Source organism: Engystomops pustulosus, chromosome 9 (assembly GCF_040894005.1).
Source record: "Engystomops pustulosus chromosome 9, aEngPut4.maternal, whole genome shotgun sequence".
NCBI lineage: Eukaryota > Metazoa > Chordata > Amphibia > Anura > Leptodactylidae > Engystomops > Engystomops pustulosus.
In genome coordinates, this window is record NC_092419.1 from 90,809,538 (window position 1) to 90,837,088 (window position 27,551).

At 46.5% G+C, this 27,551-nt stretch overlaps 1 protein-coding gene across 2 annotated transcripts in view; it reads left to right on the forward strand.

Annotated features, from left to right (window-relative positions):
• CRB2 (crumbs cell polarity complex component 2) overlaps positions 1 to 27,551 on the forward strand; it is a 71,125-nt gene that overhangs the window by 34,311 nt on the left and 9,263 nt on the right. For both annotated transcript variants that reach the window (XM_072125547.1, XM_072125546.1), the window contains exons 7-10: positions 22,548 to 23,507; positions 23,945 to 24,492; positions 25,231 to 25,396; positions 25,504 to 26,362. In XM_072125547.1, coding sequence (XP_071981648.1) covers positions 22,548 to 23,507; positions 23,945 to 24,492; positions 25,231 to 25,396; positions 25,504 to 26,362 — 2,533 coding nt within the window. The remainder of the gene's footprint in view (positions 1 to 22,547; positions 23,508 to 23,944; positions 24,493 to 25,230; positions 25,397 to 25,503; positions 26,363 to 27,551) is intronic.

The following is a 27,551-nucleotide window of genomic DNA, read 5'->3' on the forward strand; positions in this document are numbered from 1 at the left end:
ACTTGGACAGATCCCGGTAAAGATATGTAAAACAGACACAAATAGAGACACAATCTTCACTCTATTAGAGAGTGGGGAATTAGCACAGGGTGAATTTAGAGGTATAGCTATTGCAGGGTTATTAGATAAAGTTTGGAAGGCATTAAAAAGGATATTGAATTTAGGGGGGGTTATGTCTTTTTCACCTATTTGGGACAATTTTAATTTTGAAAAATTTAGGTGTATTCCTGGAAAAGTTTATTGGACACAAAAAGGAGTGATATAGTTTTCACAGATAATGAACGAATCACAGATGTTAAATTTAAAAGAACTACGGGCGCAGTGTGGAAAAGGGGATAGGAGTTAGAGGGTTGGAAAAGGAAGACATCCCTTCTTTCAAAAAATGGGAAAGGGATATTGGGAAAGTGAATTTAGAATTTTGGAAAAATTGTTATAGGGGAATTGTCTCCTTTATCTTGGAACCACAGGATGGTGCAGTTTAACTTTGGGTGTATAATACAACTGGTGTACAAACTCCTATATAATATGAAAGTTAGACAAAACTCCTCTTGTATCCGATGTACAGAAGAGGGTGCGGATTTTGTGCATGTGGCCTGGTCTTGTCCAAAACTGGGACCTTTGTGGAGGGAAATATTCCAATTTATAAAAGATGAGCTGTTTATATCAGCACAATTATTTTAAAGGGAACCTATCGCCACATTTTGAGATTTTCTAGCTTTTGACAAGTTCCCAAAGTGCTCCATAAAGTAATGGCCACCCTCCTTTAGCTGCAAAGCAGGTCTTTCTATCACCATAAAAACAACTTTTTAATTTTACCAGGCTGCTTGCCTGAACGAGCAGCGAGTCAGAGGGGATGGTTCTTTTTTTTTCTCCAAGTCCAGCTACCCCACCCCTCTCATTTCCAGTTACTCCTCACTTCCTCCTATGTCCTCCTCCCTGCCGGAGCCCAACCAACCCATGTGTCCATAATCCCAGCTACTCCTCCCCTCCTCTGACTTCATTTACCTTGCTGGATCAAGGAATGAGGATGATGTCGGAGGAGGGGAATAGTTGGTAAGAGTGAGGATGGAAGGGGTGTTTGAGCTCCAACAAGAAGGAAGAACTGTCTCCTCTGATCCGCTCCTTGTTCTGGCAGGCTTGAAAAGTTGATGTTATGATGATAGAAAGCCCTGCTTTATAGAGTACTATAAGAACCTGTCAATTGTTGGAATAGCTCAAAATATGGTGACTGGCTCCCTTTAAATTGGTTTTCCAGGATTGTAATATTGATAGGCTGATCAGATCAGTGGGGTCCAACATCCGGTGCTGGAACAACAAATGAGAACTGTGCTAGAAGTCCAACTCTGTCCCCTATGAGCTGAAACTTTGGGTCCATTCTCTGATGATGTTTTGGAATTTGAAGGCTCCACGGATCAGCTGATTGGTGCGTTCCTAAGTTTACTATACCCATTAGATGGTCTTCCAGAATGGCAGATAGGAAAATGGACCAAAATCCTACCAATTCTTATCTGTATTTTCACGAGTCAAATATTTAAAAACCTTTTTTAAGCACAGATATTTGTACTTAAATTTTATTGTTATTTGGTCCTTTTTTGAGGAAAGGGGGGAGGAGATAAGCTGTGACATCATCTATTGTCAGTAGTGATGTAATGATGAGTCAGTGTTATCTATCTAGAGGTCACTGTACAGGGAGGGGGAGGAGATAACACTGACCCATCATTACATCACTACTGACAATAGATGATGTCACAGCTTATCTATATAGAGGTCATTGTACAGGGAGGAGGAGGAGGAGATAAGCTGTGACATCATCTATTGTCAGTAGTGATGTAATGATGGGTCAGTGTTATCTATATAGAGGTCATTGTACAGGGAGGAGGAGGAGATAAGCTGTGACATCATCTATTGTCAGTAGTGATGTAATGATGGGTCAGTGTTATCTATATGGAGGTCATTGTACAGGGAGGAGGAGGAGATAAGCTGTGACATCATCTATTGTCAGTAGTGATGTAATAAGCGGTCAGTGTTATCTATATAGAGGTCATTGTACAGGGAGGAGGAGGAGATAAGCTGTGACATCATATATTGTCAGTAGTGATGTAATGATGGGTCAGTGTTATCTATATAGAGGTCATTGTACAGGGAGGAGGAGGAGGAGATAAGCTGTGACATCATATATTGTCAGTAGTGATGTAATGATGGGTCAGTGTTATCTATATAGAGGTCATTGTACAGGGAGGAGGAGGAGATAAGCTGTGACATCATCTATTGTCAGTAGTGATGTAATAAGCGGTCAGTGTTATCTATATAGAGGTCATTGTACAGGGAGGGGGAGGAGATAAGCTGTGACACAGGGGTGTAAATAGGAGAGGCTGGGGCCCCCCTTCCCCTTAAAAAAAAAATGAATACACATTTAGGCTGCATTCACATAAACTTGTGCCCACCTGGCTATCTCGTGGCAGGCACACCTCTGGAGTGCTGGAGAGGAGGAGAGGTGATCGCGGCTCACCTCTCCCCTCTCCATATAAAATTGAGCCGCATGGTCGTTCTTACGGCCATAGAGCATAGAGATGAGCGAACACTAAAATGCTCGAGTGCTCGTTATTAGAGATGAACTTTTCCTGATGCTCGAGTGCTCGTCTCGAATAACGAGCCCCATTGAAGTCAATGGGAGACTCGAGCATTTTTCAAAGGGACCATGGTTCGGGAATAAAATGTGTTATTTAATTGAAAAAGAATGTCTTCTGATAAGTTAGCAGATGTATGCAAACATCTGCAATCTATTCTTCACTGTTCCGCGCATATATTATCTCCCGACAAGTTACCAGATGTGAAGAACAGTGAAGAATATGCAACATCCCCCACCGGGGCCTAGCCCTTGCGGTGAGGCCTGGAGACAGCCGGGGCCCGCGGTACCGGAGTGGCTGGCGGTTGCGGCCTAAGCACGCTATGGTCACGGTGCTTGGTACGGGGTAACCGGAGGGCTGTCCTACAGCCTGGCAGGTCTCCAGCAGGGTGGTGTTGGCAAGAAAAGATGAGGGAGCGGCTGCTCCCTGGGGCAACCCCTTAATGTCCCGAGTGTGAGTCTCTGGGTGATGGACAGGGTGCCGGTGATGAAGGCAGCCGTATTAGCAGGGACCAGACGGAGACAGAAGTTGAAGAAAACAACTTACAGTTCTTTATTTGAACCGCAGGAACCGCAGCAAACGTGCCTTTAACAGGTAGGTAGGGTGCCGAGATGTGAGTTGGAGGGAGCCTCAGGAGATAGTTCACCAGCCTGGATGTAGAGAGCAGGCTGGGAGGCAGCTGTGTCCTGGTAGGAAGCTTCAGCTTGTCCTGTAGGGCTTCAGGTATCACCTTTAAAGGTAAGATGATACCCCTTTTCCTCACTACACTAACTCTAGTCTAATGCTCCACTCTTCAGAGGCAGGGGCTAGGCTCTTCCTGCTCTGGTATGGGCTAGACAGAGATTACTCTCACTCACTTACTGATCTCTAGGATTCTCCTAAAGTCCTCTAGAATCTGAGACCCAGAACATTCCTGGCCAGAGGTTTTGTTACCTCCCTTTGGTCAGGTGGTGGCTGCTCCTCCAATCACATCTCAGCTTACAGAGCACAGGATGTAACACATATCATTGGACAACAGCATCTTGCATCATACAAAATACTTAACCTCTGCCTTGCCAGGCAGGATTCACCACTGCAATATCCCCTATGTCCTCTCAGGACCATGTAGTGTAAGGTGATTACATGCAGGTGGGACGTATTCGCAAACCCTCCCTCGCCATTGCATCGGCGAGGGTGTTGCATACCCCGGGGGCAATTGAAAGAGCCGCCCTCGGCTCGACTACAGATGTTTTGGGGCACAGAGGGGGCTAAAGGCACTTCTGGGAAGTGCAGGCTATGTGAGATGTAGGGACAAACCGCCCATGGTCCTGGAGACAGGCACCTGGGTTGGTGTCGGACTGAGACAAAAACATATAGCTGTATGACAGTTGGTCGCTGACGCCATTAAACCGAACTGTACAGTAGGAAAGGTGTGGTGTCATGTCCTGTAATCCACTCCTTGCACCAAGGCCTGTATATTTGTTTTATCAACGCTTCTTCCCTGGCGGCAATTATATAGTGTATATATGCATACATTGGCATATGTGACACAATAAAACATTGTACTACATAGAGACGGTCCGACACAGCCACACTACAACCTGAAAAGCCTATGAAAGGGTTAATGCAGACTACTGGCATATATGACAGTGTGCAAACAGGTTAATTCACATTGGCTTAGGAGCCCAATGGGTACACATCTTGAACGTTACCAACATTACATAGGTAGATAGGCTACTCAGGGTAGCAAAATAGTGAATGTCTCTTTTCCTGCAAAGAAAAGGCATAAAGAGTGCAAGCAGAATGTCCATACCTAAAAAGGAAGGCATTAAGTGCAAAATGTTAATAAATAACGTGGCAACTTTTCCTTGGAGTATCTGGCCAAAGTCTCACAGAAGGTCTCTAGTGACAAAGTCCATCTTCTGGGTACAGCCCTTGATGTGGGGAAAAGTGCACTGAGAAGCAAAGGGTCTCCTCTATGTGTAGAGGGACAGAGTCCTTTGAAGAAATTCTCTGCTGTGGCAGAGGAAGGGGTGCTATCATAGCACAGGACAATAATCAGTTCAAGGAATGTCTCTTGACTGAGATAAATAGGGATGAGAGTCTCAGGAAAGTCTCTGGCTCTTTAGGGAAAATGGAGATAAATACACAATATGTACATGGTACAGTACCTGAAGTGGGCTACAGCCCTTCAGGGGTTACTCAGCATCTTCTTCGGTGGTAAGTACTTCGGTGTCAGAAAAACGTACCTGCCTCCTGCTTCTGCGTGTCACCAGCTGGTACTCCTGCAGGTACGCAGGAGCTTTACCTTTTGTCTCCCTTTGAGACCTTCGAAGTTCCGGCCTGGAGAAGATAACAATCTCCTCATCGTCGTCCTCTGATTCAGGCGCTGGAGTCGGAGTCTCAGCTGGCTCTGATGTTTCAGGGGTTGCAGACAGTGGAGCCGGATCATCCTCCACAGGCAGCAGTATTGGAGACTGCGGTGGGGATGATGGTCTCTCTGGGGTACCTCTTACTGGAGTGGAAACAAAACAGAATTGAGGCACAGTCACAAGTTCCAAGAAACTGGGGGTAGGTGAACACAAGGAGGTCTGTAAGTTGGGGGTCGAGGTGAGAGGTGTAGACATAGGGGCAAAAGAACGAAGACATCTCTTCAGCCGGTTCCTATGTACCCGGAGTGGTGGACGGTCTCCTCTTGAAATCTCGTAGACTTCAGGGGAGAGACTGTCCCTAACTAGGTATGGCTCACGCTCCCAACGCCCATCTAGCTTACTGGTAGGATGGTTGTTGCGCAGCCACACTCGATCTCCTGGGGCAAAAGGCTCAGCACAGGCATTACGATCAAAGTCCCTTTTTTGTTTCTCCCGGGCCTCTTCTAACCGCAGATCCACAACTTCTCTGGCATCCGCCAGGCGCCTCTGGTGTTCGTGAACCCAGTCAGTCTGGGGAAGTAAAGACTGGGAATCCGGGGACTCCATGTCCCAAGTCATATCAGCAGGGAGATGGCCGTGTCTCCCGAACATCAGATAATACGGGGTGTATCCTGTGGAGCAATGAGTGGTGTTGTTGTACAGGTACACTAATTCGGGCAATAGTTTTGGCCAGTCAGCCCTTCTTGCAGGGGTCAGAGTCCTCAGCATATTGATTAGAGTCTGATTCATCTTTTCACAAAGCCCGTTGCCTTGGGGAGGATAGGCTGTGGTCCTCAGCTTCTTGCAGCCATATAGAGTGCACAGCTCCTGGAAGACTTGGGACTCAAATGCTGTTCCTTGGTCTGTAAGGATCTGGTCCGGACAGCCGTAGGGGAGGATGAAGCTCTTCCACAGGGCCGCTGCGGTAGTCCTTGCAGACAGATCTCTGACAGGTACTGCAACCACAAATTTGGTATAGTGGTCGATGATCGTAAGAGCATAACTGTGACCGGATCTGCTGGGCTCCAACTTCACGTGGTCCAATGCCAGGATCTCCAAGGGCCGTTGGCTCACAATGGGACGTAGAGGGGCCCTTTGATTGTGTCGCTCTCCTCGAGCGATGGCGCAGGCTGGGCATTCTCGACACCAGGCTTCAATGTCGGACTTCATGTTGACCCAGAAGAATCGCCTTCGGAGGGTGGCTTCAGTCTTCTGAGCGCCAAAGTGTCCGGACTGGTCATGGTACATTTCCAGTACTATCTTGGCGTCCCTCCTGGGAATCAGGATCTGGTATATCCGATCATAAGTGATAGGGTCCAGAGTTCTTCTCTTTAGCAGACCCTGGTGCATGCTCAGAGTCTTTCTCTGGCGCCACAATTGAGACAGTTCTCCATCAGCTCTTCTGCGCCGGATTCTTTCAGGCACTCGCCCACTAGAGAGAGAGTCCATTACTTCTCCTATGGCACGGCTATCAGCCTGAAGACTCATCCAGAGGTCCTTTTCCGCAGGGGGCTCTGACTCTTCTTGAGGAGTAGCTGGCGCTGCCTCTGTCGGTAGGGAGTAAACTCTCTGGGCATCTTGACGCACAAACCGGGCATAGAATGCTGGCATCTCGACATCTTCCCACTGAGCATCCGTGGAGGGTCCCTCCCACTGGTCAGGGAGACGGGACAGAGCGTCGGCGTTGTCATTGGTCTTACCAGCCCGGTACTTGATGGTAAAGCTGAAATTGGCAAGTCTGGAGGCCCACCGCTGTTCCAGTGCTCCAAGACGTGCGGTGTTCAGATGCGCCAAAGGATTATTGTCTGTGAAGACAGTGAAAGATGATGCAGCTAGATAGTCCTTGAACTTTTCGGTCACAGCCCAGACTAACGCCAGAAACTCCAACTTGAAGGAACTATAGTTCTGGTCGTTTTGCTCCGGTTCTCGGAGGGAACGGCTGGCGTAGGCTATGACCCTTTCAGTTCCGTTTTGGAGCTGGGATAATACCGCCCCTAGACCTTGTTTGCTGGCATCAGTGTGTAGGGTGAAAGGCAGACTATAGTCTGGATATCCCAACACCGGGGGCTCAGTCAACCGTTGCTTGAGCATCTGGAAGGCAGCTTCTCGTTCGGCCGTCCACTCAATGGCTACTCGGGAACGTTGGCTCTCTTTTGGCAGGCCCCTTAGAAGCTCTTGCAGGGGAGCCGCCAGCTGGGCAAACTTCGGGATGAAACGCCTGTAATAACTGGCAAATCCCAGGAAGCTTTTGATGTCCCGTACAGTTGATGGGGTAGGCCAGTCGTGAACAGCTGCAATCTTCTCTGGATCTGGCTCAATTCCATGAGCGCTCACCACATGTCCCAGGTACTTGACGCTAGGTTGTAGCAGGTGGCACTTGGATGGCTTGACCTTCAACCCATGTTGGGTCAGGATTTGGAAGACTTCAGCCAGATGGTGGAGGTGGTCTTCATAAGTCTTGGAGTAGATGATAATGTCGTCCAAATATAGCAGGACGGTCTCGAAGTTGCGATGACCCAAACATCTCTCCATCAGCCGTTGAAATGTGCCTGGGGCGTTGCATAGCCCGAACGGCATGTTGTTGAACTCGAACAGGCCCATTGGGGTGGTGAAAGCCGTCTTCTCTCTGTCTTCCGGCGCCATGGCCACTTGCCAGTAGCCACTGGTCAGGTCCAGGGTAGAGAAGTAGGCAGCTGACCCTAGGGCTGCGAGGGATTCCTCGATTCGAGGCAGAGGATAGGCGTCCTTGTGGGTGATATTGTTGATCTTCCTATAGTCCACACAGAATCGAAGGGTTCCATCCTTCTTCTTCACAAGGACCAGCGGGGCAGCCCATGGGCTGCGACTCTCCCGGATAACGTTGGCTGTCTTCATCTCTTGTACCAGCTTCTTCACCTCTTGGTAACGGGCTGGAGGTATGGGCCGATATCGTTCCTTGATAGGAGGATGAGAGCCAGTAGGGATGGTGTGTTGGATCAGAGTAGTCTGCCCAAAATCCAGTGGGTGTTTGCTGAAGGCCTGGTGGTGCTTCATAACGACATCCAGGACACCTTGTACTTGGTCTGCAGGAGTAAAATCGTCGTCTCCAATATTGAGCTCAAGCCACCAGGATTGCTCGGCAGGCTCACCTTCAGCACTTTGCTTCAGTTCCAACTGTTGGGAGGCAGACAGAGAGGTTTCCACCAAGTCTTCAGGATGCACGCTGAAGAGAGTGGCTACGGCTTGGTACTTCCTCAGATCCACTGGGGAGTCCCCCACATTTAGTAATCGAATGGGTACTTGTCCTCGGGATACAGTGACTAGGCTCCTGGCGGCTAGAATGGGCAGGTCTTCATCAGCTGATAGAGGTTCTACTATCGCCTGGTAGTCTTGACCTTGGACGCCCATGCAGGCTCGACACCATACTAACGTCTCAGTCCCAGGTTGAAGGCGGACAGGTTGGGGATCCTTGATCCGGGCTCTGCAGATTTCTCCATTAGGGCCAGCAAACTTCTGTTGCGCCGCTAGAACCTGCATAGTCTCCTGAATTACCTTCCGGGAACCGTTGGGCACTGTTGGCAGGGAGTCGTGGAGAGCCTTCAGCACTTCAGGGTAGCAGTTGCGGAGGACATTGGTACCCAGTACCAGGGAGAAGTTACCATTTTCGGGGACTCGTGTCACCACTACGCCCTGTCTGGTTAACTCAGTGTCTCCAATGGTTAGTGTGGGCTCCCAGTAGCCGCGGATGGGAACGGGTTTTCCGTTCGTAGCAATAATGTTCAAGTAAGCCTTGGGAGGCTGGACTAAGGATGCTCCTCCTCGGCATTTCTCGAAGGCAGCACTCCGGAGGGTGGTCACTTGAGAGCCGGTATCAATTAAGGCCGGTAGGGTAACTCCATTGATGGTTACATGAACCATGGGGCGAGTCCCCACGAACCTGGGCATCCAGTTAGCATCTCGGGGACTTACAAGTTCTTCCCTTGGAGGTCGTCCCTTAGCTCCAAGGGTTTGTCGTTTAACTGACGACAATCATTCTCTTCATGCCCATATTTATGGCAGTAGCTGCACCGCTGACGGGGTTTCTTCTGACTCCAGGTGCTTAACGACTTCGCTTCTTTTGGGCGCTGTTTAGTCGGAGATTCACGAGGAGTAGCTGACCGTACCGGGTTCTCTGGAGGTTTCCTCCTCATAGCGGAGACAGTCACTTCCACCTGGGTCAACCGATCGAGGATTTTATGCAGGGTGTCCGCCAGATTAGAGACCTGTCCTGCTAAGTCAGCAACTTCCGTAGCCGCAGGAGTAGGTGATGTCGACTGCGTTGGATAGCAAGCTAGAGCAGATTCCTCCATTTCCACGGATTCAGGCTCTTTCTGCGGTCCAGTAGGCGGTCGGTCCCCTAATATGTCAATGGCAATTTCCTTAAACTCAAGGAAGGAGGCCTGGGCATGTTGAGAAGAGATGATCTTTAGTTGACACCTTTGATTTCTATCAACAAGTCCATTAATAAATTGTTCCCTTAAGGTTTGATCAGAGGTTTCAGCGTCTTTGGGCTCAAGGCAGGTGATGGCCTTCCATGTCTCCTGTAGGGAGAGGGCAAAGTCTCGGAGGGACTCTTGGGGCTTCTGTCTTTTCCCGAAGAATTTCTGCTTCAACTCGGAGACAGTACACTTATCAAAGGTGTTGCGTAGCCTATCAAGAATCCGGACCACATTCTGACACTGTTCTCGGGGCCAAGACTTGACTTCCCGGAGAGCGGGTCCTTTCAACTGCCCGATGAGGATGCCCACTTTCTGTTCCTCTGTGAATGGGAGCAAGGCGAAGGTGGCTAACAACTTGTCCCTGAATTCAGGGAGAGTATGTGCTTCTCCCTCGTAGTAGGGTAACCAGGGGGCCCCCAGATAGTAGGGCATAGTCAGAGGCATCATGGTGGGAGTCCCAGGGACACTAGCTGTAGCGGGGCTGAAGGGACTCTCTGGAGGACTTAACATGCTCCGGTACCCGGAGGAGGGACCAGGGGACGGGACTTGCTCCAGTCCTGTATCTTCGTCCTGGGTGGACATGACTGGCCTAGCTGAGGGAAGCCTGTAGGGTTACACAAAGTCCGTTGCTATGGGCGATGGCTAGAATGGGACGTGGGCACTTTAAGACACAGTCACTATTCCCTGGGAGGTGAGCCAATAACCTAGCGTCGGAAACAATCTCTACCCCCCTTTAACTTCCCCAGCGGTACTCACTCAGGATCAGTCGCGGTGACAGGACAGCTCCGGTACACGAAGGTCTCCGTTCCCGATGTCTGGCAGGCAGCAGGGGCTCGGTGATGCTCAGCGGTGTTCTCCTCCAGTCGCAGGACACGTGCGCCGGAACTCCGGATGAGGTGCAAACTGCTGGCAGGCTTCAGGCGCGGCCTGCGCCGAAATCCAAGATGGCCGATTAACCCTCTTCGTTGCCGGCCGCACACGCTCCAGCTCCTCCTCCACGGTGCTTCGCGCCACTCGCGCAGGGGGCGGAGCCTAATGACGCCTCTGGAGTTCCCGCCAGTGAGGATTTGGCGGGCTGGAAATACTTGCTGCGCCACACGCCTCTGAGGTAAAATGCTTCAGGCGCAGCAGCGCCGGATGTAGCAGAGCTGACACAGTTCTTGCAGGAATTAACCTCTTGAGTGCTGGAGCGGCGCTCGACAGCACATGGCAGCAGTATAAAGTTCAATGTAGAAACACACAAATACTTGGGCCTAAACCCGGATGGCATCAGGGTTAGGCAGCACAGTCTTTTTCTTAATAAAGTACAGTCTTTAGTGCCAGGATAAGGCACAGAAGTATATATCCTGTTCGTGACGCCACTTGCAACATCCCCCACCGGGGCCTAGCCCTTGCGGTGAGGCCTGGAGACAGCCGGGGCCCGCGGTACCGGAGTGGCTGGCGGTTGCGGCCTAAGCACGCTATGGTCACGGTGCTTGGTACGGGGTAACCGGAGGGCTGTCCTACAGCCTGGCAGGTCTCCAGCAGGGTGGTGTTGGCAAGAAAAGATGAGGGAGCGGCTGCTATAGCGGATCTCCCTGGGGCAACCCCTTAATGTCCCGAGTGTGAGTCTCTGGGTGATGGACAGGGTGCCGGTGATGAAGGCAGCCGTATTAGCAGGGACCAGACGGAGACAGAAGTTGAAGAAAACAACTTACAGTTCTTTATTTGAACCGCAGGAACCGCAGCAAACGTGCCTTTAACAGGTAGGTAGGGTGCCGAGATGTGAGTTGGAGGGAGCCTCAGGAGATAGTTCACCAGCCTGGATGTAGAGAGCAGGCTGGGAGGCAGCTGTGTCCTGGTAGGAAGCTTCAGCTTGTCCTGTAGGGCTTCAGGTATCACCTTTAAAGGTAAGATGATACCCCTTTTCCTCACTACACTAACTCTAGTCTAATGCTCCACTCTTCAGAGGCAGGGGCTAGGCTCTTCCTGCTCTGGTATGGGCTAGACAGAGATTACTCTCACTCACTTACTGATCTCTAGGATTCTCCTAAAGTCCTCTAGAATCTGAGACCCAGAACATTCCTGGCCAGAGGTTTTGTTACCTCCCTTTGGTCAGGTGGTGGCTGCTCCTCCAATCACATCTCAGCTTACAGAGCACAGGATGTAACACATATCATTGGACAACAGCATCTTGCATCATACAAAATACTTAACCTCTGCCTTGCCAGGCAGGATTCACCACTGCAATATCCCCTATGTCCTCTCAGGACCATGTAGTGTAAGGTGATTACATGCAGGTGGGACGTATTCGCAAACCCTCCCTCGCCATTGCATCGGCGAGGGTGTTGCAAATAGAATAAAAACAGTGAACACCGGATCATTTAAGTGAAAAACACAGTGAAGAATAGATTGCAGATGTTCGGCACATCTGCTTACTTGTCAGGAGATGCGCTGTCCCGGGATCCGTGCTGCTGCTCCCCGGTGTCTCCGTGCTGCCCGATGTCTCCGTGCTGCCCGATGTCTCCGTGCTGCTGCTCCCCCGATGTCTCCGTGCTGCTGCTCCCCCGATGTCTCGAAACAGTGAGTATTTGTCATGCTCACCGTACCGATCCCAGGAGCTGTAGACTCCTATGAGGGAGGTATATCCGGCAGCTAATTTGCTTTTTCGGCCGTGGAAGGGAGGGGAGGGAGTTCGGGCGGGGGGTTGTAGACTGGGCCATAGGGTGGGGAGGAGGGGCATCCGCCCACTCTGTTAGCAGCCGGCTGTGCCACCATGCAGGGGGATGGGCGTGCGGTCACCTGTGCTAGGGGGCGGTGGGCAGGTCAGGGAGGTGGCAGGGGGGCCAGGTTTTGGAGTGGACACTGAGGTAGGGGCCTTGGGGCACGATTCGACATGCACCCGCACTGCAGGGACACAGGCCATGCATCCCCGGGCCCCTTAACCTCACGGGCCCCGTAGCGTCCGCTACGGCGTTAGTTAGGCCACTGCTGTGACATCATCTATTGTCAGTAGTGATGTCATGATGGGTCAGTGTTATCTATATAGAGGTCATTGTACATTGTAAATCTATTGTTTCTCGTGTATACATTCTACACTTATAATTTAGTAAAAATTTGTGGAGAGTTGATGTGTACTTAAAATGAATGTGCCTAATATGCCGGAAACTTCATATATTTGCTGAGCAGGAAGAAGAGGACAAACTTCATGGTGCACAAAACATGAAGTTTTTGTTTTATCCTTGTGCATGTTGATCCGCAGTGAAAAGTTTTTCCTGATGGCTGATCTGTTGATGGTAAGCAGGTGCCCCCCATGTATGTGAGGCTGGGTACTGTCAGTAGGACATCCCATGAGTCAGCAGTGACAGGAGCCAGCTGGTAGTGTGCACCAGGAACGGATTAGATGTGTGGCTGGATACAAATCCAATCCTTTTTGCCTGACTGGTATGAGGGGGAGAGGCTGGTGCTGGCTCCACGCTGCGCCCATCGCTGCCTCTCTTCTGCTTCTCACTCTCCCAATGTCTGTGATCACACCATGAGCAGGACTGCTGCAGCCATCTGGAGTGCACTCTGTCTTCTTACAGGTAAAAGAGATCAGGCCGGGAGGTGGGGATCACAGCGGCCATAAGAGCATTCACGCTGACCAAGGGGATCCGAGGGTTACGGAAAAACTAGTGTAAGAAGTGGAGTAATCCAACTACTACCCCGAGGAGTAGGACCGCATACCAGTAACCTACTCTTATGGCCTTCGTTTGAGTCATTTTATGATCATAATATTAATTTTCATTCTGAATTTAGACCTACAACTATGAAACATAGACAACTTACTCTGAATCTAGCTCCGTAATTTATCAAATTGTTAGAATAATGTAAAAGTTTTGGTTTTGAGATGACTATCGGGATAGTTTACATGTAGAATCTATCCTGTAATATTCGCTGGAGGATTCTGTAGTGGTGCGGAATGTTGTAATATAGAAATTCTTTGTTACTATAGTATTTACCATTGGTGACTTTGTTAGTTTTAGCTTTAAGAATGAGTATTGCGGTGTAGTAGTCGTGAATTCTGTCTACTTTGTACAGGTAATAGTTTGTCTGTAGAATATATCATGTAATATTCATTGTGCGATACTTTAGCTGAGCGGAATGTTTTCATTTTTGGAAAGATTGAGATTTAGAATTTTTTTTATTACTATAGGACTTTAGGTTGGTTTTAGCTGTAAGAATGAGAATTGTGTTTGTAAATCTGAATTCTATATACTATTATGCACAAGTATTAGAGATTATTTCCCGATAGCACACGTCATATACACACATATAAACGTAACCTGTAATTTATGTCGATGCTTTACCGGGGCCTATGTCTTATGTCATCACAAAGCGTTAGATTTGTTATAAAATATAATCCTGATAACACACCCCAACGCAAGCTGCTTAGTAATTCGCCACCGACCACAACGACTCTGTATTTAAGGTAATTAATGGGGAGTGTAAAAACTCATTAGATGGTAATTACTGTTTTAGGTCTGTTTTTAACCCTGACTGTACAGCAGCCGAATATGTTGGTTTAAGGATTCCGGCCTGGAACGCTGAGCACATTTGGACGTTTGTTTTTTTTTTTTTTTACGTTGTTTTTTTTATTTTATTTTATTTATGCAGTTCTGCGTAGAAAAATAATACATTTCTGTATCAGCCCTGAGTACTAAAATATTTATCTTTTTGTAATTGCATTTTGGTTAAGTAGCAACTATATATCTTCATAGACCTGACATGATGGGGGTAGTGAATCTACTCTGGAGCCAGCGCTGCCTGGTACAGCCCCACGCATTGTGTAACGGGCGGCTTGTGTCAGATCTGGGACACAGAATTTTCAGAATTCCTGTGTGCATTCACTCCTGATGAACATGAAAAGGAAGTGCTGGGGGGGGGGGGGGGGGTAGGACATGAAATAAAGGGTTAACCTCTCTTTGAGTCAGGATCAGGGGTTGGTTATGGCTCAGGTTTTGTAATTGAAGAGAAATTTATTGTAGAATAATTATAAAATTGGTAACAATAATGACTGTGCCATGAGTTACTAAGGTAGAGGTCTGGGAGATGAGACCCCACTGATCTCCTGATTGAATGAACTCCCATTAATCTTACTGGATGTAGGGCTGACTCGTCAGGACGTGACCAATTTGTCATGCTTTGTGCAGCGCTGCGTAATCTGTAGGGGCTATATAAATAAAGAATTATTATTATTGATGGAGTTACAGACTCCACCCAGCACCTAAGATAATGAATAAAAATATACTTTAATGCAGCAGAAATTCCTTGGATACCTATGGAAAATTGTTAGAAATCGCTTTGCAGCAGTAGAAGAGTGTGCGGAGTTTGCGGCACACAGTGACCTGTCCATGTATGTGAGCCTTAGAAGGTTCCCAGCAATGTAAGTAGTGCTAAGCGCCTGTCTGATGAAGGACCTGCATCCAAATGAGGTTAATCTGCAGTCACAAAGCACTGGGTGTGTGCAGTGATAATCTTGGGGCCATATGTCACGTGAGATTTGAGGTTGAGCATCTTCCAAGAAAATTACAAAGATCAATTAGGATTTAGTTCACAAGTTTCAGAAATGGCCACATTCAAATGTAGAGCAGTGAGACAATCATGTTACACAGCCACCGGGATATCGGGTCCAGCTAGTGTTCTAGCTATGTTATATAGCAGAAGGGCAATTCTTGGCTTGGGTGTCCAAAAGGTGGTGCTACTATAGGACACTACATACAAGCTGCTCAGCTCCTCCTGCTCTATAACATGCCGACTGCATATAGGACACTACATACAATCTGCTCAGCTCCTCCTGCTATATAACATGCTGTCTACAGATAGCATACTACATACAAGCTGCTCAGCTCCTCCTGCTCTATAACATGCCGACTGCATATAGGACACTACATACAAGCTGCTCAGCTCCTCCTGCTCTATAACATGCTGACTGCATATAAGACACTACATACAAGCTGCTCAGCTCCTCCTGCTCTATAACATGCTGACTGCATATAGGACACTACATAGAAGCTGCTCAACTCCTCCTGCTATATAACATGCTGACTGCATATAGGACACTACATAGAAGCTGCTCAACTCCTCCTGCTATATAACATGCTGTCTGCATATAGGACACTACATACAAGCTGCTCAACTCCTCCTGCTATATAACATGCTGTCTGCATATAGGACACTACATACAAGCTGCTCAGCTCCTCCTGCTCTATAACATGCTGACTGCATATAAGACACTACATACAAGCTGCTCAGCTCCTCCTGCTCTATAACATGCCAACTGCAGATAGGACACTACATAGAAGCTGCTCAACTCCTCCTGCTATATAACATGCTGTCTGCATATAGGACACTACATACAAGCTGCTCAGCTCCTCCTGCTCTATAACATGCCAACTGCAGATAGCATACTACATACAAGCTGCTCAGCTCCTCCTGCTCTATAACATGCTGACTGCATATAGGACACTACATAGAAGCTGCTCAACTCCTCCTGCTATATAACATGCTGTCTGCATATAGGACACTACATACAAGCTGCTCAGCTCCTCCTGCTCTATAACATGCCAACTGCAGATAGCATACTACATACAAGCTGCTCAGCTCCTCCTGCTCTATAACATGCTGACTGCATATAGGACACTACATAGAAGCTGCTCAACTCCTCCTGCTATATAACATGCTGTCTGCATATAGGACACTACATACAAGCTGCTCAGCTCCTCCTGCTCTATAACATGCCAACTGCAGATAGCATACTACATACAAGCTGCTCAGCTCCTTCTGCTCTATAACATGCCAACTGCAGATTGTACTACAGATAGTGTTCTATGTTTACAGATTGACCAGTATTATAGGTGCAGTTCCTCATACAGTAGTTTATGAGCTATGAAGAATCTTGATTTTTGGTACAATTTGGTGCAGAATTCATGGATCTGCCATTTACCCTACCCCTACTGAAGTTTGTATGACCTGAAATTGTTCATCCTTGGGTTCACCATGCTCCCCAGCATTAGCACATGAAGCATCTTCTGCATCTCTTTGAGATCAGAAAATCCCAAATACAGAAGTGTAATGGAATAGTCCTTATGTGATGTACAGTAATCCTGTAAGGAGTGAATATAAGAAACCAAAATGTGTGAATTAAGTCTAAGGGTCAAGATAAGACATTGATATATGTGTTTATCCTCTTTACATTGTCTAAGGTTAGGTGTTGTACTTATAGAAACCATTAATTTCATTTTTTATTAACCTGAATTGTGTCTATATCTCTCAGCCCCCTCTGTATACAGCCTGCCGGTAGCTTTCAGTGCCCACTTCATGTAGGTTCCCTCTGCACCAATACAGGAGTCATATGTTGCTTGAGATGAGTCAAGTGTAGAGGCTCAGCAATATGTGTGGGATTCTCTCCTGACCACGGTTGGGCTTTGTACATGTTAGTATGTGCATCCCTCTACTTATTTTTCCAGAACATGAGGTTACCCTTAATCCTGATTAAAGTGGAAGCTTTTTCTGCTCTGATCACTTGGCTGTTCATAAGTAGAACAAGTCTAGGTACATATAATGTTGCTTCTTGGCTCTGGCCACCAGGGGGGTCTAATTTGTAATGTATTGTACAAGTGTAAATACCTATATGTGGGTGTAGCCTACATTGCATGAAAGCGCAAGCCCCCACTCCTGGGGGAAAAATAAAGACAAGACAAAAAAAAATGTTTTTAGCCAGATGGAGCAGGCTTCATCTAAAGCCTGCCCCCCCCCCCCCCCATAAGTACGGGTGCGACACATTTCTCCCTTTCCCATTGTCCCCTTACAATGTTATCCTTCTGATACCCCTAAGTGTGACCCTAATACTGTAATTGTGCTATACAGAGCCCCCTTGCAATTATGAGTACCACACATATAGTGCCCCCTAGTGTAACATACTGCTAAATGTCCCCTACGCTGGCTACCGCACTGTGAAATATTTTGATTATAGTCCCTACGATGCATAATGTGCCTTGCTCTTAACCCCCCCCCCCACACTTTACTGTCTATATTGTAGCCCCCACACTTTATAAAAACTCTATATAATTCCCCTCATAATGACATCTGCCTGGTATATGGTTCCTACACCCCTTTGTGACCCCTACACTTAATGGCGTCCCACCTACAACCCAGTTTGCATTGCACATGTGCAGCACAATATGGCCGCCTGAGTACTAGCTTTGCTGTGTAATCTGTGTGTACTATATAAATAAAGGAATTATTATTGGGTCCTAGCGCTCTGAATGATGACTACACGTGTGTCTTGGACTTTTGTTTCTCCGGACTTTGGCGGCTGCTTCTGATTTTCCCTGCGCCCCTGTTGTTATTGTATTCCGGATAACGCAAAGTTTCATTAAAGTTGGATTAATTCTTTGTTTGAAAAGAGTTTGTGAATGCCAGGCTACATCAGAGGGAGGCCTTGTGCCCCCTTGTCAGAGGTGTCTCACCCCCACCCCACCCCCGCAGTCACATAACCTGCATAACTCCGGGGAGTGAGGATCACATCCATTGTTATCTGGCTCCAAGATCAGCACAAACGCTGATACATCCGCCACATGTCATGTTTATTAGAGTATTGGGGTAATATGCACATGGGTAACATACGGTGGTGACATGTGGTGACATATAGTGACGGGAGGGGGGGGGGGGGATGAAGAAGCTTCTTCAATGTCGTAGTCTCAGGTTTCCATTCAGAAGTTTATAGAAGCAGATAAGATCATACATTTACAAGTTCACCCAGAAGATCTGGCAATGGAGTAAATAAACCAAAAACTTGTTTAGAGCTTGTCCCACAAAATACATGATAGGCAGGTTACGTACAAGGTAGGTTCTTTAAGTTTGTACTTAAGTTAAATTTGTATGTAAGTCGGATCCGGTATATTTTTTAATAGTTGCTCCAGACAAAATTATTTTGTCCCAGTGACCATTTCTTATGGGCTCCCTCTAGTTTTGGCCTTTCATAAGATGTCTCTTCTCTATACAGGCGGTCCCTTACTTAAGGACACCCGACTTACAGACAACCCATAGTTACAGATGGACCCCTCTGCCCACTGTGGCCTCCAGTGAAGTTCTCTGGATGTTACTATAGTCCCAGACTGCAATGATCAGCTGTAAGGTGTCTGTAATGAAGCTTTATTGATAATCCTTGGTCCCATTACAGCAAAAATTTTGAAACTCCAATTGTCACTGGGGCAAAAGAAAAAAAAATTGTCTAGAACTTCAATGATAAAATATACAGTTCCGACTTACATACAAATTCAACTTAAGAACAAACCTCTGGACCCTATCTTGTATGTAACCCGGGGACTGCCTGTAATAATATTATTAATTATTTTGCATTGGGGAACAGCAGCTTTAACCCCTTCTTACCAAAATCTTTTTTTTTTTCTTTCTCGATGTTCAGAGCAGCTTCAGGGCTTGTTTTCTGTGTAGCAAATTGTACTACCGAGTGACGGTACATAATATTCCATTCTGGGATGTGAGAAGCTGGAATGAGTGCAGGGAATTAGACATATAAATCACCATATCCATCAGTTACATATCGGAGGGGGAAAAATCTTCGAGACAGACCTTGTTCACCGTCATCTCGAACCCGCTCGCTCCCCCATGGCTGTCAAACAGGACTGGCCCCTTCTGGTGCGGTAACTGTAACGTGTGCCCACTGGTTTTACTGGTTTTCCGTTCCCCTTACGGGGTTCACTTCCTGATTAACCATTTTTATTTTTTGATAGATCAGGACTTTTGGGACCAGGTGATATCTAACATGTTTATGATAATTTTTTGCTTTTTTTTTTATATCAGCTCTTGGGGAAATGGGGGAATTCTTAGTTTTGGGGGGTTTTTTACATTTTTTTTTCCCTGTATTTACAGACCCCTTGGGGTACTTCCTGACATTTTTTTTTGTTTTTGTTTTGCATTTCCATCGAACCACTCGACCTTCTAAAATTATTATTTTTTTTTTCTATGTACAGCCCTGTACAGGGCTTTACATATGTTTTCTGCATAACAAATTGTACTTACAATAGTTACAATAGTCAATATTCCATTTTCCTTGTGAACTCTGTAGGATCGCAGAGATATCAAATTTATACAGGTTTTATTGTATCTTAATAATATTTTTAACATTATCATTTTTTACTATTTTTAGACTCCCTAGGGTCCTATAACCTTTGAGTCTGATTGCTCCTACCATATACTGAAATACTGCTGCTGTATTAAAGTACATGGAGAATTTGCTACAGATCTGTAAAAGTGTGCCACTAGCACACTGTTATAGATCTGAAGCAAGGGCAGGTCCTAGAGACTTATAAAAGCTCCAGGCTGTCATAGAAACTGATTGTCTCTCCCTGATGACATAATGGCGATCGAAAAGAATATGGTAATGCCCAGGCACCACAGGCAGCAGTTAATTTTGGGAACCAGTGTATAAAAAGGACATAGTAGAGCTGGAACAGGTGGAGAGGAGAGCAACCAGGATTATTAGGGGAATGGGGGGATTAGAATACAATGACAGATTATAAAATTTGGGATTATTCAGTTTAAAAAAAAGACGACTGAGGGGAGACCTCATTACAATGTCCAAATACCTGAATGGATAAGTACAAGGATCTCTTCAAAGATCTTTTTATACCTAGGCCTGTGACCAGGACAAGGGGGCATCCTCTACGCCCAGAGGAGAGGCGATTCTACCATCACCATAGACAGGGGACATCCTCTACACCTAGAGGAGAAGATGTTCTACCATCACCATAGACAGGGGGCATCCTCTACACCTAGAGGAGAGGCAGTTCTAGCATCACCATAGACAGGGGGAATTCTCTACACCTAGAGGAGAGGAGGTTCTACCATCACCATAGACAGGGGGCATCCTCTACACCTAGAGGAAAGGAGGTTCTACCATCACCATAGACAGGGGGCATCCTCTACACCTAGATGAGATCCAGTACTACCATCACCATAGACAGGGGACATCCTCTACACCAAGAGGAGAGGCAGTTCTATCATCAACATAGACAGGGGGCATCCTCTACACCTAGAGGAGAGGCGATTCTACCATCACCATAGACAGAGGTCATCCTCTACACCGAGAGGAGAGGAGGTTCTACCATCACCATAGACAGGAGGCATCCTCTACACCTAGAGGAGAGGTGGTTCTACCATCACCATAGACAGGAGGCATCCTATACACCTAGAGGAGAGGAGGTTCTACCATCACCATAGACAGGGGGCATCCTCTACACCTAGAGGAGAGGAGGATCTACCATCACCATAGACAGGGGGCATCCTCTACATCTACAGGAGAGGTGGTTCTACCATCACCATAGACAGGAGGCATCCTCTACACCAAGAGGACAGGGCATCCTGTACCATCACCATAGACAGGGGGCATCCTCTACACCTAGAGGAGGATCTACCATCACCATAGACAGGGGGCATCCTCTACATCTACAGGAGAGGTGGTTCTACCATCACCATAGACAGGGGCATCCTCTACACCTAGAGGAGAGGAGGTTCTACCATCACCATAGACAGGGGGCATCCTCTACACCTAGAGGAGAGGCAGTTCTACCATCACCATAGACAGGGGACATCCCCTACACCTAGAGGAGAGGAGGTTCTACCATCACCATAGACAGGGGGCATCCTCTACACTTAGAGGAGAGGAGGTTCTACCATCACCATAGTCAGGGGGCATCCTCTACACCTAGAGGAGAGGAGGTTCTACCATCACCATAGACAGGGGCATCCTCTACACCTAGAGGAGAGGCAGTTCTACCATCACCATAGACAGGGGGCATCCTCTACACCTAGAGGAAAGGCGATTTTACCATCACCTTAGACAAAGGTTCTTTACTGTAAGAGCAGTGAGACTATGGAACTCTCTGCCGCAGGAGGTTGTTATGGCCGACTCTATGTACATGTTCAGGAGAGTCCTGGATGACTTTCTGGAGAGGAAAAATATCACGGGTTATGGGGATAAAACATTTCTTTAATTCTTAAAGGTTGGACCAGATGGACTTGTGTCTTTTTCCAGCCTTATATACTATGATACTATGGTGTCAACCTTCACCCATATAGAAAGGGAACTTGCTGAGGAATAGTTTCCTCATAAAATGGTTACAGTGCCTGATGATCTTAGAGGATTGCACTTCTATTAATGATGTGAAATTTAGTTTTGATTGATAAGAGACTGTTACACTGTAGGTTTGCACCTGATCTGTGTGCGGGGGCTGCAGGGCATTCACCTCTTCCCCTCACCTACCATACATTTGCTGCAGATTTCTCCGACTGTAGTGTTGAGTACACAGAGTTCACAGAAATCCGGGTGTTTGCTGTCGGTAGTAAAAAACGCTTTCAGGTGTGTGGAGCAGATGTTCAGTCACAAATAAACCTTCCACATGTCAATCTACCTTATTGTAGCTGTGATGTGACGCTGGAAAACGCAATCACAAGTCTTGTAACATAGTTCAGGATAATTGGTTGGATAAATTTATTAAAGAAAGCTGGACACAGTGAGTGCAATAAAGTTGTTGCTGTTCCTTCGCTTCCAAAAGGCAGAATTCTACAACTTTTCCTTTTATTTTGTTTTATAGTCTCTGACTTCCTTCATATAGCCGGCTGTCCTGCTGATATAGTAAACGCACTGCTCCCAATCAACATTTTTCAGCTCGCCCCTCCCTTTCAGTATTTCTTTGAATTGGTTGGGAGATCCTATAGATGGAGGGTCACATACTCTTTAGTATTGGTGTCTGTCAGACCCCTAAGGCCCCTTCCACACTAGCGAGTGTGATGAGATGAACTCGCATCACACTCGCAACGCAAGCTGCCGGGAACGCAGGGCCCGAACGCTGCACACCGGGAGTGAACTCAGCATGTCAGTTCACTCCCGCGGTGCAGCGTTCGGGCCGTGCGTTCCCGGCAGCTTGCGTTGCGAGTGTGATGCGAGTTCATCGCATCACACTCGCTAGTGTGGAAGGGGCCTTATAGACGCTATTCTCTATGGCTACTGATGGTCTGCTCATATTTTATAGGTGTGTTCTGCAATGTAAACATCGATGACTGTGAAAACAGCCCATGTGAGAATGGAGCCACCTGTGAAGATGGAGTTGCAGACTATACCTGTGTATGTCCACCCCCTGTACTAGGTGGAACCACTTGGGGAGGTAAAAACTGTTCTGTAGAGCTGCAGGGGTGTCTAAATCATAGCTGCCAAAATGATGCCGTGTGCATTCCACTCTATGAAGACGATGTCCATCACTATTCATGCAATTGTCAACCAGGCTTTTATGGAGAGCATTGTTCTATTCCCACCACGTTCTCCTTCTCATCGAGCGGGTATATTATGTACGAAGCGGATGCCTCCGACATCAGCGAGAGGAATGCTAAAGACAACACTATCCACATCACATTACGCTTTAGAACAACTTTGCCAGATATGGTCCTTATTTATCGGGGCAATGAAACCAACTATCTAATACTTGAGCTCTACCATGGACTGCTGCAGGTTACATACAGCAGTAGGAATTCTTCTTCAGTTTTGGTGATCAAGAACCAGAAAGTAGATGATGGTCACTGGCACAAAGCGGAGGTTATCATGAATTCATACGGGGTACTAGTTTTACATCTTTACCATCAAGGATGCGATAACGGTATATGTTTCACATCTATATATTTAAGCTTGGAGTATGATCCCCAGATGCAGGAGACATTCACAGTCCTATACATAGGAGGACTCACACAAGACTCTCTGCTAGGCAATACACAGAGCAAGCAAAATTTCACCGGATGTTTAGAGGATCTCTTCATCGACTCATCGATCGTTCTACCGCAGAGTATTAGAGACAACCAATCCCATGATCTCATACTGGGATGTAATAAAACTGACTGGTGCCATGCCAACCCTTGTCACCATGGATCCCAATGCATTGACCTATGGATCAGCTACAAGTGTGACTGCGTCAGACCGTACACCGGTCCAACGTGCGCACAAGGTATGTACTTTACTGTATCTTGCCTCCCTTTATTCAGATTTGTCCAGTTTGTTCTCTATACTTAATATTATAGATATTACTAGTTACAGTCTCGATTATGTAAGCAAATTTTTATTTTTAATGTTTCATCCACCCAGGGGACCCATTACTGTGGGTGGCTCAGCAGTCAGACTCTCTTACCACTCACCCTACAGTAATTTGTCTTTTGTAGAATACCTTTTAAGACTATTTGACCTATGATATTGTTCCTGGTCAGTTCTTTAGTGATTGCCCCAAAAATATGCACAATAGGTCCACATCCAGGCAAAACACAGGGGGAGGGAAATGTTTTTAACTTTTATGACATAAAGTCACATGTTAAAACGTTGATCAGTTTTCTATATTCAGTGGATTCACCTCGACTCTTTCGCTTGATCGCCTTGATCTTCTTTTCACAGAATACAATTCTGGGACGTTCTTCTTGGATGATGTTCCTAGTTTTGCCAACTTCACAATCGGCCAAAATATTGGAGAATCTCTTAATATATCTGCATTTATTCGAACCCTTAAGCCAGATGGTCTGGTGCTGCAGATCAGTAATGGTAAAATAGATTACCTCTCTGTCTACCTGAAATCTGGACGAATCAATGTGAAACTTTTCTTTGAAACCCTTTCTTTCAAGGAATATATCAGTAATGGCAAAAAACAATTGATAAATATATCGGCCATGGATGGGATTGTCACACTGAATGGTGTCAAATTCCAGGAAGACCTGGATAAGCTGCCGTTGCTATCCGTTTTGGACGGAGACACCGTACTTGTTGGAGGAATGCCACCGGATGGAAACATCGAGCAGTGGGGTGGATATTTTAAAGGATGTCTCCAAGATGTTCGAATCAATGGCCAACGCTTGGAGTTTTTCTCATTTGATGCTGAAGATGATCCTGTTTATCCAGATTTTGTCAGCAATGTTACAAAGAACTGTGTGTCCGATGATGTGTGTCAGGTGAGCACGAGAAATCTAAGATTTATTCTAATTATTTGTGTTTTAGTCTTGTCAGTATTACACATGTAAACACTTGTAACTTTATCAGAGGACTGTGGTCAGGCAATTCCTCCCAACTTTTACAGTGGTGAAAGTAGGACAAAAGATGTGTCGCACTGCCGAGAATTTTTGTTGCCCTACACCACACCTTTGCTCTGGTATTCAACTGGATGTGTACAGGAGGAGTTGATGTCCGAGAACATACCTCCAACTGCCTGGGACAGAGCCTGAATTCCAGTACAGTACTGTCCAGGAATACAGTATAATTGGGGGATATTCATTATGGCTTATTAGCCAAAGAAACCACATGAATCTCCCCTTTCCTCCAGTTTTCTGGCTTCTCAGACCCCCACGCCACTTTTGGTGGGCAATTAGGAGCGTGAGCAACAAACAATGCCAGTTCCGATCTGGTCTACAGGTCATAACTGGCGGAGTTTGCGTCCGTATCCACTAAGATGCCAGAACTGGACCGCTAATTGGGGGAAATTTGAGACTTGCATTCTAAACTCCAGTCTTAATGAATGCTCCCTCTATGTATATGGTTTGAAATCTCCATAGTTTGGTGATATTTTATTATTAAACCACTTTTCTGTGGTATTAAAAAAAAAACAACTCATCCTTTGTTTCGGTCTGCACCATGAAAACATAAAAGTGATTAAAACTCCATAATTTCTCCCTTTTTTACCTTCCTTTCCTTAGTCCAGCCCATGTAAGAATAATGGCACCTGCACAGTGACCTGGAATGACTTTACCTGTAAGTGTTCAGCCAACTTCACTGGAGTAACGTGTGAAGAGCCGGTGTGGTGCCAACAGGGACCATGTCCGCCAGAGTCCACCTGCAAGGACTTTCCTGGAGGATATTCATGTATGGATTCTCCATTTTAATACCTATATTATAACTCCTCTTACTGTATTATATTGTATAGATATCGAGTGATCATGACTGAGATGATTTCACCTCTGTGTCCGCAGGTCTGGTCAACGCCACATTCAAAGAAGAAAGCTCAGTGATCTTTACATCCAACATTTCATCAAAATATCAAGATGCATCAGTGATATTGGACTTCAGGACCAGGGACACAGACGCTGTTTTACTTGAATCCTCCAAGGATTTGGACTCACTATCTATCGGCATTGAGAAGGGCCGGCTGTCCATCTCTTTGCAAAATGGCAACAGTGTAGAAGGAATCCGCTTTGATTCAAAGACAATAATTTCTGATGCTTTATGGCACAGCGTTAAAATAATCATGAAAGCGCCTACAGATGTGGCTCCTCAATGGACGATAAGCCTAGACAATGGGGAAAGTATGTCCATACCGGCCAATGCTGCCAGTTTGGGTTTCTTAGCAGAAGACATTTCAATCAAACTGGCTAAAAATTATACTGGATGCCTTGGACAAGTTTCCATCGGAGGCCTGTATCTTCCATTTGCTGATCAAGTGTCTCCTCAACCATTCATTAAGAGAGAACAAGTGTCCCTGGAGCTGGGATGTAAAGGGGCAGATGTGTGCAGTGATACCCCCTGTCAGCATGGTGGACAATGCCAAGATCTATTCCATGCATTCCGCTGTGCATGTGCAGCAGGATGGGAGGGGGCTCTTTGCGAGCGCAATATTGACGACTGCAAGTCCAACCCCTGTGCTCATGGTTCGTGCCATGACCTGGTGAACGACTATCGGTGTGACTGTTTATCAGGATTTACCGGCAAAAACTGTGAAAGCAATGTGGATGACTGTCAGCAGCATCTGTGTTTACATGGGGGGATCTGCATTGATGGCGTGAACAGCTACACTTGTCAATGCCCGGCCTCATATGTTGGACCATTCTGCGAGTAAGTGTCAGGAGATCAACTGAAAGACTTGGTCTACCAACTCCACCAAGTGTTATAATCTGCTGGCAGCTTGTTGTAGAGAAATACACTATAATTTCCAACATAACTTTATTATTTCTATCTATTCTGCCATTACCAAGATATTCTCAGTTTAATCTGTATGCTAATAAGGTTGTGTCCTCAGCGCCTGGAGCACTGTTCTTCTCTAAAACACTTACACTTCCCATAAAACAAATCTCCTGCTTGTTTGACGGAGAAGGTAGTGGTCCAGGCAGGGATTGCAGTGCTCCTGATGCTGAGGACAATCCCCAGGTGCACCTAATGCCTTATTAGCATTTGGACTAAAAACTGGAATTTTTCAGAAACCAGATAATGGACAGAAACAACTGTTGTGTTGGAGATCAATGTTCGTTTCTGTACAACGGTCTGTCAGGAGATTATAATGCTATAACCCTTCAAAGGGAACCTGTCATCACATTTTTCACAAATACAGCTAGTTACAGATTCCCATAGAACTGTATTAACTACATGCCACGCCTCTTTTAGCTAAAAAAATGTTTACTCAAAACATTCGCCTAGAAGCCGTCCCGCCTGACGGATACATCAAGAAGTCTAAGCCCCTTGATGTATCCGGTGACACGATGCGGGGGATAGTGGCCGCTATCATACCCCAGCACAAGGTCCCTGTAGTATAATAAATCCCCCCCCCCAGTATATATTTTGGGTGGATTCATTTAAATTGCATGTTCCCTTTAAGGATCCACGACCAAATAGTACGTCATGGCGTCCTCAGCTTGTGAGCCGTCTCTTAATTTGTCAGGTATTTGCTGCTTTATGTACTGATCGCAAGTGAGAGAAACACAGGAAGTGGCGCATGCATCTGCCATCTTGGATTCATCACTGCCTCCCGTCACAACATCGGGTTTTGGCTTTTGGAACGTGAGGAGTGAATAATGGAAACCCAAAAATGATAAAGGCCAGGTTGTCACTGGAGGACGTAGTCTCCCTTTGAGAAATAACAAAATACGCAAAAAACATGATATGAACTGGTATCTGAAGCTGTACGGCCTATTGTGTCATCACTATCAGATGTTTGTGGGGCCATGGCATGCCTGTGATAGCTGCTGCCCGAGTATTGTATTGTGACTGGTGGACACCATGGAGATCCTGCCACATGAGGAGAGCTGTA